This window comes from Heterocephalus glaber, unplaced genomic scaffold (assembly GCF_053883595.1).
Source record: "Heterocephalus glaber isolate CG9 unplaced genomic scaffold, H.glaber_assembly_v1.0 deba00001204, whole genome shotgun sequence".
Classification (NCBI taxonomy): Eukaryota; Metazoa; Chordata; class Mammalia; order Rodentia; family Bathyergidae; genus Heterocephalus; species Heterocephalus glaber.
Window position 1 is genome coordinate 93423 of NW_028258214.1, and position 15721 is coordinate 109143.

Below are 15721 nucleotides of genomic sequence, written 5' to 3' on the forward strand. Positions count from 1 at the left end.
TCTGTCAGGGCCTCCACCCATCTCCTATTGCTCTCCCTCTGCTGTTTGTCTTCTCCTATCTGTGCATCCGGCTGCTCATCGCTCACTATAAGAGAGACCCTGTGATACTGAAGCTTGTGTGTCTGATTTATTTCACTTAGCATTAGGGTCTCGAGCTGCGTCCATCTTCCTGCACATGACTCACGCTTATCCTTCTTCACGGCAGCATAGTATTCCGTGGAATGTCAGCACCACGTTCTTTATGCGTTCACCTGTCGACAGAGGATGCTTCCCAGGTTTACCTGTCGTGAGTTGTGCTGCCATAAAAGCTTTGTGTGGCCCATGGCCAAGTGGGTTCATGTCTAACCCAGTCTGACAATGGGGCCGCTGTCCTCAGGCAGGCGGCGGAGAGGGGACGCTGTGCATGTGTGTCAGGATGTTGCTGTGTAGCCCAGCCCGGCCTCAAAGCCAAGATGCTCCTGCCTCAGCCGGAAAGGCTGAGAAAGGCAGGAAGGAAAAAGAAAAGCAGCGGCACCTTTTGGGACACAGGATCCGCAGCTGCGTCTGGTTACCCGGGGCCCGGGGTTCCCCAGCTGGGCAGGAAGTGGACTCCAGAAAGCCGGATGCCTTTAACCCTGGACGCCCGGGAGCCCCAGGAACCCCGAGCTGCTCTGTCCCCCCAGACCCCGCCCGCTCCCAGCGCTGCAGGGCGCCCCGAGCCCCGAACCCCGACACACAGGACAGGCTGGGTCTTAGACTGCCGCTTCCTTCTGCCCCCTGAACCGGAAGTCTGCGCTCTGCGGGGCTTCCCTCTGCTCTTCCCGGCCAGCGACCCCTGCAGTGTCCCGGGTGCAGCGTCAGGGTTCGGGGTGCGCCCAGCCGGGGAGGCGGGGAAGTGTGCAGGAAACCAGTGCGAAGAGGCGCTCCGGGAGGCCGAGGCGGGAGGGTCCCCAGTTGGCGTTCAGCCCGGGCAGCCCAGTGACTCAGCGAGGCCCCGCCCGAGACGTGAGAAGCGGCTGGGGGCGGAGGTCCGCGCGTCGGGTCGGGGTCGCAGGGGCTGGAGCAGGCCCGGGGCGCTGCCTGCTGCCAGAGCTCTCGGGACGCAGCCGGTGGCGTCCGCCGCCCGCCCGGCCCAGCCTGGGTCTCGGACTCGGACGCCAGGGGGCGCCCGCTCCTTGCAGCGGGGCCGGGCGCCGAGGCGAACGCGGGAATCCCAGGAATGCGGCCCCTCCCCTCCGCTCCTCCCGGCAGCCGAGCTTGGAATTCGGGGTCGCGACCCGGGGCCCCTGCACCGTCCCTGGGGGAAGCGGGGTTTGCGAGGGCGGAGAGACCCGGGCCGGGCCCCTGCGGGACGGGACGCTCAGGGCCGGGCGCCCGGTGACCGCCTCGGGGTGCGCAACCTGAGCCACCTTCCGGGGCGCCCCTGGGGTCGCTGGAGCCCGCCCCGCCCCGCCCCGCCCCGCATCACCCCCGGCGCGCCGAGTCCCCTTCCGGGGCGCAGCCGGGCTCCCGCAGGGTTGGGGCGGGGTTTACGGCCGGCAGAGCCCGCTCGGCAGCTGCTGTTTTTCCTCCGCCGCAGCCCCGGCCTGGATCCCCCACCATCCGCTCGGCGCCGCCCCGGGCTGCGGGCCTCGGGCCTCAGGCCTCGGGCGGGAAGGGGGTGCGGGCGGCTTCGGGCTGTGCTTTGAGTCTGAGACGCGGCCCACGCTGCAGTCCAGGCTGCGGGACCCTCCCGCCCCAGCCTCCCTGTGCGGGGCTCCCGGGCGCGCGCGCCAACCCCACCTGCTGCTGTAAGGGCTTCTGGGAAGCCGTGTGCCCCCCGCCCCGAGCGAGCGCTCGCCCCAGCGCCCCCAGGTCACCCCGAGTTCCCATCACTCCGGAGCCGGTGCACCCGGATTCCACTCGCCACAGCGGGGGCTCCTCAAGCTTTCAGTCTCCGGGGACCCTGCCCAGCCCGAGCTGGAAAGACCCCGTCATCCCAGTTCAGCCCACGTTCATCACTCGTGGGGCGTGGTGGCGCCTGGCACCCCAGCACTCTGGGAGGCTGAGACAGGAGGATGGCAAGTTCAGGCCCAGCCCGGGCCGCTGAGCACCGTTAGGGAGACCTTGAATCCACATTAAAAAAACAAAAAACAAACTTTAAAAACGGGGCTGTCGGGCTGGAGCTCAACGCCAAGGGCCTGGGCTCAATTCTCAGTACCAGCAGAAAATCAGTGAGTCGATAGACAGCTGATGGCTAGGTAGGCAATAGAGAGAAATGTAGACAAGTCAGTCAATGAATAGCTCAGCTGAGGAGCCACCCCGGATGCTTGCGACTGATGAAGGAAATGCGGTATAGTTGCAGAGTGGAGTATTACGCAGCCACGAAGGAGGAAATCCTGCCCCGGGCAGCGGAACAGATGGAGACCGTCCTGGGAAGTGGAGCGAGCCAGGCACGTTTTCTCCTAGAGGAGAAACCTCAAAAATAAGAGTAGGAACGCCTGAACTTGAGGGGGTCCTCCTGCCTCAGCCTCCCAAATGCTGGGGTCACAGGTGTGTACCATGGCACCTAGTGGGGAAAGGGTTCTGGACCCGAGGCCTGCCGTGGGGAAGTGCATGCCTGTGTCTGTGACCCCCTCGGGGGATACTGAGGCAGGGACGGACTTGGGCTCTGGGCCTCTCCGGCTGCTTTCATTACGCAATGTCGTGTGCAGGGCACCAGGCGCGGGTGGGTGGTGACATCTTGATTTCCTGCTCCCAGCTGGTTGCTGGGCACGGTGCTTCCCAGTCCTACGCATAGTGCGGGCAGTGCAGGAGCCCGCCCGCCTTTGTCCTGGCTGCGTAGTATTCCACCCGTGTGTCTTCTCCATCTGCCCCTGGCCACTGACGCTGTTTCCAGTTCTTGGCTGCCGCGATAAACACGGGAGTTGGGGCGACTCCGCAGCACACTCCCCGCTCCCAGGCGGCCGCAAGAGGAACTGAGACCCCCGTGACGGGGGTGACGTCCGGCCCCCAGAATGTCACCGCGTGCGGCCTCGGGAAATCCCCTCTGCGAGCTCCCGCCTGACCAAACTGTCTTCCTTCTCCGGCTCCGGAAAATAACTTTTCCCTGTACCAGGGAGGAAAACCTACTTTTTGGGGCAAAGAAAAGGTTTTTTTTGGCACTGGGGATCGAACTCGGAACCTTGTGCTTGCAAGGCAGGCGCCAGAACCACGGAGCTAAATCCCCAGCCCAAGAAAAGATTTTATTGTGGTTCAGTGTCTGCCGCACAGAAGTCACCGGAATCTCGACCTTTTGGGGTGCAGTTCCGGGGTGTCCCGGGCTTCCATCAGATGCCTTGGAACTATCCCCGGGCTCTGACCCCAGCCCGGGCACCCGCCTTGGGCTCTGTGTCCCTGTGAATTTGAGGGCTCTGGGGACCCTGTAGGAGTCACCGTTTCACATCTGGCCTCTCACTCAGCATCCACCCAAGTTGTGCCAGGCCCCGGATGCACACTTCTCTTCATGGCTGGGTAATATTCCATTCCCTGGCTGCACCGAGCTCCCAGTACCTGAAGAAATTCCCCGGGTGGCAGCAGCTTGTTCACGAGCAGCAAACACAGGCGTGGGTGCCCCAGTCTTTGGGTCCTTTTCGCATTCTTTTGGGGCTGTTCTTAGAAGTGGAATTGCTACGCGATACAGCCATTCAACCTTTAACTTTTTTGAGGAGCTGCCGTACGGCTTTCTCAGGGGCTGCCTGGAGCCTCAGGAGATGGCAGAGGCAGGAGGGTCTTTTTATATTAATGAGCTCAGGCCGCCCTAGCAAAGCCCCCGCCCTGTCCCTGAGACAGTGGACGCCTCCCATCCCGTCCCAGAGCTGCAGGCCCAGGCCCAGTGTGGGCAGTGCCTGCTCCTCCGAGGCCTGGCTCCTGGTCTCCCTGTGTCCTCACACGCGCGTCCCTCTGTGTGTGTCCGCATCTTCCCGTCCTCTTCTCAGGAGGACCCAGCCCGGTGGGGTCCGGGCCACCCTGAGGACTCAGTTTACCTTCACAGCTCCTAAAGACCCTGTCTCAAAATGCAGCTGCAGCCTGAGGTCCTGGGGGTCAGAGAGTCAATCAATGAACACCGAGTCTCCACACAGGCTTCTCAGGTCCTGGCTGGAGGGGGCGTCCATGTCCCTGTTCCCATGGGAACATGTCCACCTGCCCCTCCGCTGCCTCCAGCTGTCCCCGTGTCGTCCTGGAGCTTCCCGAGTGTCCCTCTGGGCCGGCCTGGCCGGGCCTCCAGCTCATTTTGAGCAGGGGCTCCCTGAAGGTCCGAGGCCCTCCTGCCTCAGCGTCCAGTGCTGGGAACAGCAGCCGCGGCTCCCCGCTCCACCGAGCCGGCCCAACCTCTTCTCCTTGGTGAGTATCGCAGTGTAGAATCAGCCATGACGGCTTCCTGCCCACGGATCACTTCCCCAGTCCCCTGGGCGCCTCCCCCGGGGGCGACCTCGCTGTCAGTCAGGAGCCTTGGGTGCGGCGCGGACATGGGGACCCACGTGTGGGCTCGGGCAGCCGCTGCCATCCTGCTGCAGCTGCTGCTGGGGGACCCGACGGCCCCAGAGGACACAGGAGCCGGTAAGGGGACCCGGGACCTGGGCTGTGCCTGCTCCCGCCTCTTTCTGTTCCCGGGAGCGCCTCCTGCCTCAGCCTCCAGAGGAGCCAGGGTGCCCGGAAGTGACTCATTTTTTGGGTACCGGGGATCGAACTCGGGATTTTGTGCTGCAGCATCAGGGTGGGTTCTGCCGGGAGCAGGTTCCCCGCATCGCCTGGCCCTGCCTCCCAGCAGCACGGACCTCCCGGGCCCACAGCCTGGGCATCGTCCCCAGCTCAGGAGGCTGAGGCAGGACAGTGCAAATCGCAGCAGGCACCCTGTTCCCGGCGCGTTTCCTTGGCAGGGAGGCCAGGCCAGGTGGAAGCGGGTCCCGAGCCCGCCTTCTCCTCTTGGACGCCCAGCCTGGAGCTGGGTTCGGGAGGCTGCGGTGGGGGAGACACCGCCCCGTCTACCCCCGAGGACACTGCGGGTCTGTGGAGCCCCGACGGAGCCGGGGCGCCTGGGACAGCTGGGACAGAGCCGCGCCCGCCCACCCAGGGGACTCCAGGGAGAGGGCAAAACTGCGGGGAAAGCCAGGCAGGGCCTCACCGAGCCACTGAGCTGCCCTGGCTGGGCTTCGATGGCAGATCCTCCTGCCTCAGCCTCCCGAGTGCTGGGTCGACAGGCGTGCGTCCTGCACCAGCCTCCTTTCTGTTATTCCGGACGGGAAGGTTGAAGCTGGTGATCTGTGCCCCTCGGTTTGCCCTGTCCGGGAGCCCCGGCCAGGCATGAGACAGAACTGAGTACCATGCCTCCTCGCGGGCTCCTAGCCAACAAGAAAACCCCAGCAGTGGTTTTAATAGCATCGCATGAGGGCTTCTGTCAGGACCCCAGAGCTGATCTGGAAGCCCCAGAACCCAGAGTGGCCCCTCAGCCACTTCCTGTGCCCAGACTCTGCCTCCGCCCGCCCCTGCTTCCCCCCCAGGCGGCTCAGCCACACTTCTGCTTCCTCAGTGGAACATGGGGCATCTGCCGGCCGGGGTGACGCATTTCTCCTGGGGAAGCCCGGGGCGGGACGGACCCAGGCCTAGGACTGGCCTGGCCAGGCTTGGCCGGCCACACAGGAAGCAGCCCCGTGCCTTGTAACAAAGCCCTCTTAGAAAAAAGCATTTCAGCAGTAAATGTGCTTCTCACGCTTGGGGCAGGGCTGTTCATAGATCCTTCTGGGACCAGAACCAGGGATGGTCTTGTGGCGTGCGTGACTCCTTTACAACATCTGTCCATTCATTCGGCTACTATCAGCAGCTCCTCTCTATTCATTGATCTACCCATGCACATATCAATCCACTGATCCATCCATCCACCCACTAACCCAACCACCCATCCATCCAATCATCCATTCATCCATCCATCCACCCATCCACCCATCTGTCTATCCATCCACCCATCTGTCCACGTACCCATCCACCCATCCACCCACCCATCCATCCATCCACCCACCCATCCATCCATCCACCCATCCACCCACCCATCCACCCATCCATCCATCCACCCACCCATCCATCCATCCACCCATCCACCCATCCATCCACCCATCCTCCACCATCCATCCACCCACCCACCCATCCATCCACCCACCCACCCATCCACCCATCCACCCATCCATCCATCCATCCACCCACCCATCCATCCATCCACCCATCCACCCATCCATCCACCCATCCTCCACCATCCATCCACCCACCCACCCATCCATCCATCTACCCACCCATCCACCCATCCACCCATCCATCCACCCATCCACCCACCCATCCACCCATCCACCCATCCACCCATCCACCCACCCATCCACCCATCCACCCACCCATCCATCCATCCACCCATCCATCCATCCACCCATCCACCCATCCATCCATCCACCCACCCATCCATCCATCCACCCATCCACCCATCCATCCACCCATCCTCCACCATCCATCCACCCACCCACCCATCCATCCACCCACCCACCCATCCACCCATCCACCCATCCATCCATCCATCCACCCACCCATCCATCCACCTACCCACCCATCCACCCATCCATCCACCCATCCTCCACCATCCATCCACCCACCCACCCATCCATCCACCCACCCACCCATCCACCCATCCATCCATCCATCCACCCACCCATCCACCCATCCACCCACCCATCCATCCATCCACCCATCCATCCACCCACCCATCCACCCATCCACCCATCCACCCATCCACCCACCCATCCACCCATCCACCCACCCATCCATCCATCCACCCATCCATCCATCCACCCATCCACCCATCCATCCATCCACCCATCCACCCATCCATCCACCCATCCTCCACCATCCATCCACCCACCCACCCATCCATCCACCTACCCACCCATCCACCCATCCATCCATCCATCCACCCACCCATCCACCCATCCACCCATCCATCCATCCACCCACCCATCCATCCATCCACCCATCCACCCATCCATCCACCCATCCTCCACCATCCATCCACCCACCCACCCATCCATCCACCTACCCACCCATCCACCCATCCACCCATCCATCCATCCATCCACCCACCCATCCACCCATCCACCCATCCACCCATCCACCTATCCATGCACCCATCCATCTATCAACCCAGCCATCCACCTGTCCATCCATCCACCCACTGGTCCACCCATCCATCCACCCATCCACTGACCCATCCATCCACTCATCCATCCACTCACCCATGTACCCACTCATCCATCCACCCACCCATCCACCCACCTATTCCTCCATCCCTCTAGCTATCTAGGTCCTGGGAATTGAACCCAGAGTCTCAGGTATGCTAAGTCCTTGCCTCTCTCCCACGTTAGAGGAACATGCTGTAATGGGTCTTATTTAAGCCTCATGAATCGTATATTTCCATACTTTCCATGTAATGCTTTCAGATCACAATTACTCTGGATAACTCCACCCTCAGAAAGCAAAGCCACAGGCCTGGGTGATGGCCATGGTGACCAGCTTGTCTGCAGGAGTCCCAGCCATGATTTTCCCTGGGAAGCACTAGACACACGAGTGACAGGAATGCAGGTGACCCTTGCTGCACGTCCCACCCTGTCCAGCCTCTGCTCAAGACCTTCTTTATTGCCTCTGCCCACCCAGGAGAAACTCTGCAGGTTCATATCATCTGCTTCAACTTTGAAATGGTGCAGGTGACCTGGAACAACACCGTACCTGCTACAGGGACCAACCTGACTTTCTTCTACAGGTAAGTTCCCGGGGAACCGAGCCCCGTGCAGCTACCTGTCCTTCCTTCTACATATCCAGCTATCCACACATCCACCCATCCGTGCATGCATGCATCCATCCATCCTCCCATCCACTCATCCACCACTCTAGTTATCCGTCCATTACCAAATGCATCCATCCACCCACCCATCCATCCGTCCACCCATCCATCCATCCACCCACCCATCCATCCGTCAATCCACCTGTCTGTCAGTCTGTCCACCCATCCACCCCTCCATCCACTCCCCCATGCATCCGTTTGCCTGTCTGTCCATGTGTCTGTCCACCCACTCACCCATCCTCCTGTTCCCCGTCTGTTCACCCCTTAGCCAGGCATCACAGGATAAACTAACTGCCTCGTAGATGCCCCCTCGGCAAAAGCCACAGAGTTCAGGTGGAGGCCGGGGGTTTAGCTCCGTGGTTTTGCCGCCTGCTGCGCCAGCGCAAGGACCCGAGTTCGATCCCCCATACCAAAAACAAAAACTAAAACAAAGTCCAGGTGTGAGGTGTGTGGCTTTCAGCACAACCACAGGCCAGAAACCTCCTCCCCATCAGGGTGACTGGGCCGCACTGGGAGCCTCCTCTGCTTTCCAGGGGGTCCCCCTGCCCTGCTCCCCGGGACGCGTCAGGGTGCGGCCCTCTCTCCCCTCTCTGAGACCCCTCGTTGGTGAGGCAGAGGGGCCTTTGGCCCTCAGGGACACGGGCGGGCGGACGGGCGGGCGGCTGGGCTCGCGGGGGCGGGGGGGGGGGTTCGCTGCATCCTGGGGGCGCCACCCCCAGGCTGCCCGGGGAGGCAGGGGTTTCCCCACGGGCACTCCTCTCTGGGCGAGTGGTGATGACACCCAGGCTGGGCGTCTGCCAGTCCTTTTCAGGGGACCTGAGTGGGAGAGGGACATTTTGGGAGGCATCCGCTGGGCAGGCGGGAAGCAGCCAGTTTGGTTTCCCGGGAGGGAGGCTGTGCTGAGTCCGTGGCTCCCGCCGCAGCGAGATGAGATTCGAGACTGGGGGAGTGAAGCCCGCCTGCCTTGGGCGGGGCAGCCCAGGGGCAGGGTGTGGCCCGCCGGCGTGTTATTCCGGTCCACAGGAAGCCACAGAGAGGCCCGACCTGGGGCACCCGGGAGCACAGCCCCAGCCCCTGGGTTGCTCCCCAGGCAAGTAGGCGGCCGCTGTGGGGGGTTCCTGGGGCGGGGCTCGCGTCAGAAAGCCGGCGGTGTCCCGCGGTGCAGACCAAACGCACACAACCCGGGCGTGGTCCGGGCGGGCTCCCTCCACGGGCTCCCGGGAGGCCCTCCTGCCTCTGCCTCCTCCGGGGCTCCAGGCGGCCCCAGCGCCCCCGTCTGTGCCTCTGTCTCCACGCGGCTCCTGCTCCGTCTGTGCCTTTTCCTCTGTACCTCGTGAGGCCACGGTCGCTGGGTTCCAGGAGTTCGTGGCCACCCCGAGTCCACGGCCGGCTGTGGAACCAAGCAGTGGCCGTCAGCCACCCGGGCCAGACGCCGGTGTCCCCTCCGCCCACCCAGGTTCCAGGACGACCAGCCGTACGCGCCGTGCACCCGCTACCTGGTCCGGTGCGGCCTCACGGCCGGGTGCCTCGTGGAAGGGGGCGACCGGGTCTTGGACTTCTGCCTCCACAACGGGTCGCGCCGTGTTCTCGCCATGCAGCGCTGGGTCTCCGATTACCGTGAGCGCCCGCCGCCCCGGCCGCGTCCTTGCCCTGGCTCTCGGGGAGGGGCTGGGCCCTGGGACTCCCACCTGGCTGGTCTGGGATGACCTCCCTGGAGATCCTCCTGCCTCCGCCTCCCGTGCCCCACCGCACCAGCCCCGCCGGACACTTTTATGTGTCCAGGGAAGGAGGGGAGGCAGGAGGCAGAGGCAGCGGGGTCTCCTGCGCTCTCTCCTTCCCAGTGAAGCCCAGGGCCCCGCGAGACCTGCGGTTCCTGTGGGGACAGGACGCTGTCACCGTGACGTGCCCCGGCCTGCCCTACAGTGGGCTGCTCTACGAGGTGCAGCACAGGACGCCTTACGACGGCGGGTGGCAGGTGAGCTGCAGTGGCACCCACGTCCCCACCAGGGCTGCGGGTCTGGGGGTCGGGGGTCCGCTCCACCCTCAGGGTCTGCAGCGACACCGCCCGAGCCCACCCCACCTGCTGTGCGTGCATCCACCCATGCATCTGACCAACAAGAGGCCTGTCATGCCAGCACTCGGGAGGCCGAGGCAGGACGATCCCAAGTCCCAGCCCAGCCCTGGCTCAGCCCGCACAGAGAGAGGACGTCCCCCAGCTGCCACCCGGAAGGCCGGCTCCTGTCCCCGACCGCCCTGTCCGATTCGTCCCCAGTCCAGGGTGGCGGAGCTGTGCAACGTGACCATCGAGGGCCTGGACCTGGGGCACTGCCACTCCTTCCGGGCCAGGGTGCTGACCCAGGCGTCCTCCTACGGCTCCGAAGCATCCCCCAGCGACTGGTCTCCGGTCACCCACTGGCAGGGAGCTGCGCCCCGAGGTGACGGGGCCACGCGGCGACTCCGCCATCACGGGACCTTCACGTGTGTGGGCAGCGGCACAGGGAGAGCAGAGTGGACAGAGGAGATGGCGGTCAGGGAGACTCGAGGGGGACGCGGAGGGGATGGAGGGAGACACAGGGGACCTCAGGGAGACAGGGACAGAAAAGGGGATGGACAGGAAAGATAGACCTTAGGTGGACCACGTATGCATATGGACACGGGGCGTAGAGACAGGTGGACACAGAAACCGAGGTGACAGACAGGGAACAGGGAGGCAGACAGACAGGCAGACAGGATGGGCGGGCGGGTGGGTGGGTGGATGATAGGAAGATGGACAGAATGGATGACAGATGGACAGATGAATAATAGGCAGGTAATAGATGGGTGACAGACCCTAGATGGATAGGTGGATGGGTGACAGATGATGGACAGGACTGCAGAGGACAGCTGGTGGTGGGTGCAGGTGTCCCATCCCCCTCTGGGCCTTCACAGCCTAGCCCCAGGCTCCTCCCCACGTGCACCCGGCCCTGAGCCCTGTGCCCCCCACCCTGGTCCCCTGTACCCCGCCCCGGGGCACCGAGAGGAAGCGGCTCTTGACCCACTCCTGGGCCGCCCAAGCCCCACGTCCCCGAGTCCCCTGCCAGCTCCAGCACTGAGCCCACAGTGCTCCTCTTGCACCCCAGATTCCTGCCTGCAGTGGCCCCCGCTGCCCAAATGGCCCCGGTTCTTCCTGGTGTGCAGCCTGGTGTCGCTCCTGACCGTGGCCCTGCTGCTCCTGGCTGTGTGCAAGGCGCAGAGGTGAGGACCGTGCAGGAGGGCGGCCTGAACCTCTCAGAAGCAGGGGTGGCAGTAAGTTGTGTTTCACGTAACAAAGAGTCAATCAGCAACCATTCCCATGTGCCGTCCCATACGATGACGGTGGGGCTACAAAGCTCTGTTTGCCTCCTGACTCTGTGCCTCTCATAATTCCACGAGGCCACCATGTGTGTGAGGGGACCCTGGTGTAAACCAGCCCAGTCCCACAGGAGCACGAGGCCAGCACTGTGCAGCGTGCTCGGTACTAAGAGTCGTTGCCGGAGCTCCTGGTTGGCTTCTTTGGCTCCACTGTGCATTTTGAGTTTCTTTCTTCTCTTTGTGGAGCTGGGGATGGAAGCAGGGCCTCGCCTGCTGGGCCCATGCTGCATCAGACTTCGTCGTGTCTCATGTGGAGACCGAGTCTCACTGAGCAGCGATCCTCCTGCCTCAGCCTCCCAAGTAGCGGGGCTGACACTGAGGTAGCTGGGCCACCCCGTGTGTGAACGCCCTCCATGGTGTCTGCCGGGGACACAGTCTGCTGCTAAAGTCAGAGTTTGGCCCTGCGGGAAGGGACTCTGGTAGGCCCCTCATCCAGCACTCCGGGAGGCTGAGGCAGGAGGATCCTAAGTCCCAGTCCAGCCTGGGCAACACAGGGACTTAGCAAGATCCCATCTCACAATGAAAAATACAAAGGGCCGGGGATGCAGGTCATGCCCAAGGCTCTGGATGCAGCCCCCAGGCCCATAAAAAGTGATCGAGTTCTGCCCACCTAGGTTGACATAAACAGCAGCACGAAGCACTGAGCATCGCTTGGTTGCACTGACAGGAGCTAAATAGAAGAAAATCTGCCAGACATTGTGCGTGTGGGTAGAAATGAAAGATGTCCCTCAGCCTCCAGACCCGGGGAGAAACACACTGCACGAGAAAATGGGTCTGACCCCACCCACACACGCCACAAAAGAGTATTTAAACCGAGCACTGGGGAGGCTGAGGCAGGAGGATCGCCACGAGTTCAAGGCCAGCCAGGGCTGCACAGTGAGACCCTGTCTTGAAACACAAACCGGCCAGGGATTTAGCTCTGGCGCTGAGCCTGTGTCGCAAGCACAAGGTCCTGAGTTTGACGCCCGGTACCAAAAACAGACAAACAAATAACAACTGTCTAATTCCATGGCCTTGAGGGAAGTAAAACAACAGAGAGAAATGTGCCCAACCACATGCATTTGGTTAGAAATTAAATGTAGAAGGAAACGGATCCAAGCTGGTGGATTCAGGCAGAAGTGAACGGCAGAATAAAGTGAGTTTAGACTCCTGCATTTGGGAGGAAACCGGGTGTCGGATGAAACCTACCCACTCGGTAGAGATGGAAAATCAGCTACGTCCCTCGTCTGAGGCTGCCAGGAAAATCACCCTGTGATGGAATCCCAGCCCTCTCTCTTTTATCCTTTGAGCCAGGATCCCGCTAGGTTCCTACGTCGCCCGTGGCGGTTACACTGCGACCCTCCTGCCTCAGCCTCCCAAGTGCTGGGGTGCGGCCGTGCATACGCAGAGCCCTGTTCTCACTGTGCTCCTTCCAGGGTGAAGAGGGTGCTGATGCCCAGCGTGCCGGACCCCAAGGGCTCCTTTCCCGGGCTGTTCGAACACCACCAGGGGGACTTCCAGGTGCCTGCCACCCGCCGGTCGGGTCCCCTGCTCAGGTTCCGGGCATTCAGATGCGGACAGAGTTTCGCACTCCGGGGAGGGGAGCACCGATTGCTCGCCGACCCGCAGGGCCCCGGGTGACACGGTAAACCCCTTAGACAGCAGAGGAGAGAAACGCGTGGGAAATGTTCTGCCATGCTCCTCCATGCTGCCACGGGCCCTGTGGACGGACGGACGGACGGACGGACGGATCGCACGTGATGTTGCGATGCACAAGGCAGCCCTCACGGAAGAACGGCGCAGCCCCCCGAGAGAATGTAGGGTTCCGGGCTGCAGCTCCACAGTCACGGGGCCTGGGTGCACTGCCAGAGACGGGGAAGGTGTGCAGAACAGGTTCAGGCAGAGAGATGAGGTTTGGGGGCTCGGCGGGAGGCAAGGGACAGGAAGCCGGGAGGTGGGAGGGACACTCAGGGCAGCTCTGGGTGCTTGCGCTGTGGACCCGAGTCCCCTCGAGACATGGTGACTTCCACCTGCCCGAAAAGGACATCGGCTCCCCAGGGGCACCCAGGGTGCTATGCAGTGGTCTGTGCGGATGGCCACCGGGGGACCGTGTATCGGGACGGCCTTGGGGACCATCTGTGGGACCCTTCTAAGCCATTTCATCCAGTCCCCAACGGTTCCTAATGTAGTGGTCAGACTTGTGTTGCTGGACAAAGTACCTGAGGGGAGAAAAGGTAAAAGAGGAGGAGACTTTGATTTGGACTCCTGGTCTCAGAGGGCTCAGTCCATGGTCGGCCGCTGCAGTGGTCTCAGGGGGTTGAGAGAGAGAGGGACAGAGAGAGAGGGAGGGAGGTTAGGCTCAGCTTGCCTCCCCCAGTCACCCCGGGCCCCACCCCAGACGTCTATGGGGATGGTCTTGGGACGTCTATAAGCCTGGTCACCTTGTAGACCTCCTGGAACCTGCCGGGGGCTCCCGAAGGAGCCCGCGTCCCTCATCCTGACTCAGTGACCCCCCCTGCAGGAGTGGATCACCGACACCCAGGACGTGGCCCCATGGAAGAAGCCGCCGAGCGGGGAGCAGGACCCTGGGTCTGAGCAGACGCTGGAGGTCCATGTGTCCAGGGTGGACGCGGAGCTGCCCCTGGTGACGAGGCCCCTGTCCCCACACACAAGGGAGGAAGAGGCCTCCGTGGGCTCCGCGCAGCACCCTCCCCGAGACCCCCAGGGTGGCACCGTGGTCTCTCTTGCGGGCTTCACGTTCATGATGACGGACAACGCCTACATGAAGCTGTGAACTGCGATCCTCCGGCCTCGGCCTCCTGAGCGGCTGGGGTGACAGGCAGGCACCACCACACCTCACTCTCTTGTTCACTTTCCTTCTGCAGTCCGTGGCATTGTACCCAGGGGGCAGCATGGTGGGGAAAGCGCTCTACCCCTGAGCTTCGCCCTGAGCTCTTTGATCCTCTTTGCTTCTATTTGGAGACCAGCTCTCTGGCTAAGTGGCCCAGGCTCACCTTAAACTTGAGACCCTCCTGACTCAGTCTCCCGCAGTGGCTGCACCACAGACGGGCACCGGTCGCTCCTTCCCCTGTGATGTGACCCCCAGCCCCGGGTGTGGCCCCGCAGGAAGGACGAGGCAGGCTGCTCTCTCCGGAAGCAGCGAGTCAGCGATGCTCTCTCCCCTCCCGGGGCCCTGCAGTGTGCATGTCTCTGTGCGCCTGCAGGCTCATGCGTGTGTCGGCGGGTGTATGCAGCTGTGCATTTGTGTACACACGTGTCTGTCTGTGGCGTGATGAGTGCCTGTGTGTGGGGGGGAGATGCACGAACGCCTGGAGGTGAGGCCATAGCCGTGTCTGTGTGCGTGCGTCTGCATCTGGGTGTAAGTGTGTGCACGTGTGTACATACATGTAAGCACACAATAACCGAAACGCATAGCTGATAGGTGTTCTGCATGGTTTTAATTTACCCTGGAGCTTTTGCTGACCTCACCGCAGTGCCTGTCTACGTTATTTGCCCTGGGTCCGCACACGAGAAGTCGTGGCTGCACCTCAGGCCTGCGCAGTGGTCCAGCCAGACGGAGTCGACGTCGTCTTCGTGTCTTAGCCCCCGGGTGGTGGCCTGACTGGAAGCAGGGCCCTGCAGAGGGAATCGGAGGAGGATCTGGGGACACGGCCGTCCTGCCTCAGCCTCCCGAGTGCTGGGCCCACAGGTGCCACACTTCACCAGAGGCTTTGACCCCCGCCCCGCTGTGCCTTTCTGCTGTCGGTCTCTGTCACTTCCTTCCTAAGCCTTTCGGGTCCTTTCACGTCTCTGTCTCCGGTCCCTGCCCCTCTGGGAGGGCTCCTTGTTGTAGGGGGACCCTGTCTCCGTGACACTCAACCCGCCGGCCACTCTGCCTCCACCGGAGCCCCGACGGCCCCTCCCTGCCTCCTGATTAACGAACTCGTCAGTTAATTGAGAGGGACTGGGGGTGGAACCCAGGGCCTTCGCTCCGAGCTCCGTCTCCAGCCCTATTTAGGTTTTCTTTTGAGCCTGGTCTCCCTGAGTCACTCAGTGGCCCAGGCTGGAGATTCTCCTGCCTCAGCCTCCTGAGCACTGGGATCAAAGGCATGCGCCAACCTCGTCTTGGGATCTCAAGGCTGGGGCCTGCGGGTCAACACTGAGCCCCTCACAGGGCCAAGTGGCGCAGCCGGGTGACAGCAACGGCTGCTCTCAGTGTTCATGCTGTGGTTTCCTGTCCCCTGCCCGGGGCCGGGACAAAGCCCTTTGTGCTCGCTCTGCACAACGCACCTGGGGTGCTGAGGAGAACCGCGTCATCCTCAGCCCTCGGACCGCAGTCGGACTCGGGGTGGGCTAAGTGTGTGACCCCAGCACTCCAGGAGGCTGAGGCAGGAGGATTCCGAGTTCCAGCCCAGCCCGGGCGGCTTAGCAGCTCAGCGAGACCCCGACTCAAAATAAAAAATAAAAGCAGGCTGGGGATGG

General features: G+C 62.6%; 1 protein-coding gene across 3 annotated transcripts; it reads left to right on the forward strand.

Moving 5' to 3' along the window:
• Nucleotides 1–4408: 4408 nt before the first annotated feature.
• Crlf2 (cytokine receptor like factor 2) lies at nucleotides 4409–14275 on the forward strand. Of its 3 annotated transcripts, none has more exons than XM_087210798.1 (9): nucleotides 4409–4557; nucleotides 7684–7789; nucleotides 9327–9487; nucleotides 9712–9845; nucleotides 10143–10305; nucleotides 10990–11104; nucleotides 12676–12760; nucleotides 12898–13119; nucleotides 13761–14275. In XM_087210798.1, exons 1-9 carry the CDS (start codon nucleotides 4467–4469, stop codon nucleotides 14031–14033), a joined length of 1350 nt encoding a protein of 449 aa, XP_087066924.1. In that variant the 5' UTR covers nucleotides 4409–4466; the 3' UTR covers nucleotides 14034–14275. The 3 variants fall into 3 exon arrangements, with proteins under 3 accessions (XP_087066924.1, XP_004867362.3, XP_004867363.3); XM_004867305.4 differs by having other exon boundaries at nucleotides 12898–13056; XM_004867306.4 differs by lacking the exon at nucleotides 12898–13119.
• Nucleotides 14276–15721: the final 1446 nt, after the last annotated feature.

Coding starts and splice junctions, on each gene's coding strand:
- Crlf2 (XM_087210798.1), top strand. CDS start 4,467: ATGGGGACCCACGTGTGGGCTCGGGCAGCCGCTGCCATCCTGCTGCAG. Junction 9,846..10,142: donor CTTACGACGGCGGGTGGCAG/GTGAGCTGCAGT, acceptor ATTCGTCCCCAG/TCCAGGGTGGCGGAGCTGTG. Junction 10,306..10,989: donor GCAGGGAGCTGCGCCCCGAG/GTGACGGGGCCA, acceptor CTTGCACCCCAG/ATTCCTGCCTGCAGTGGCCC.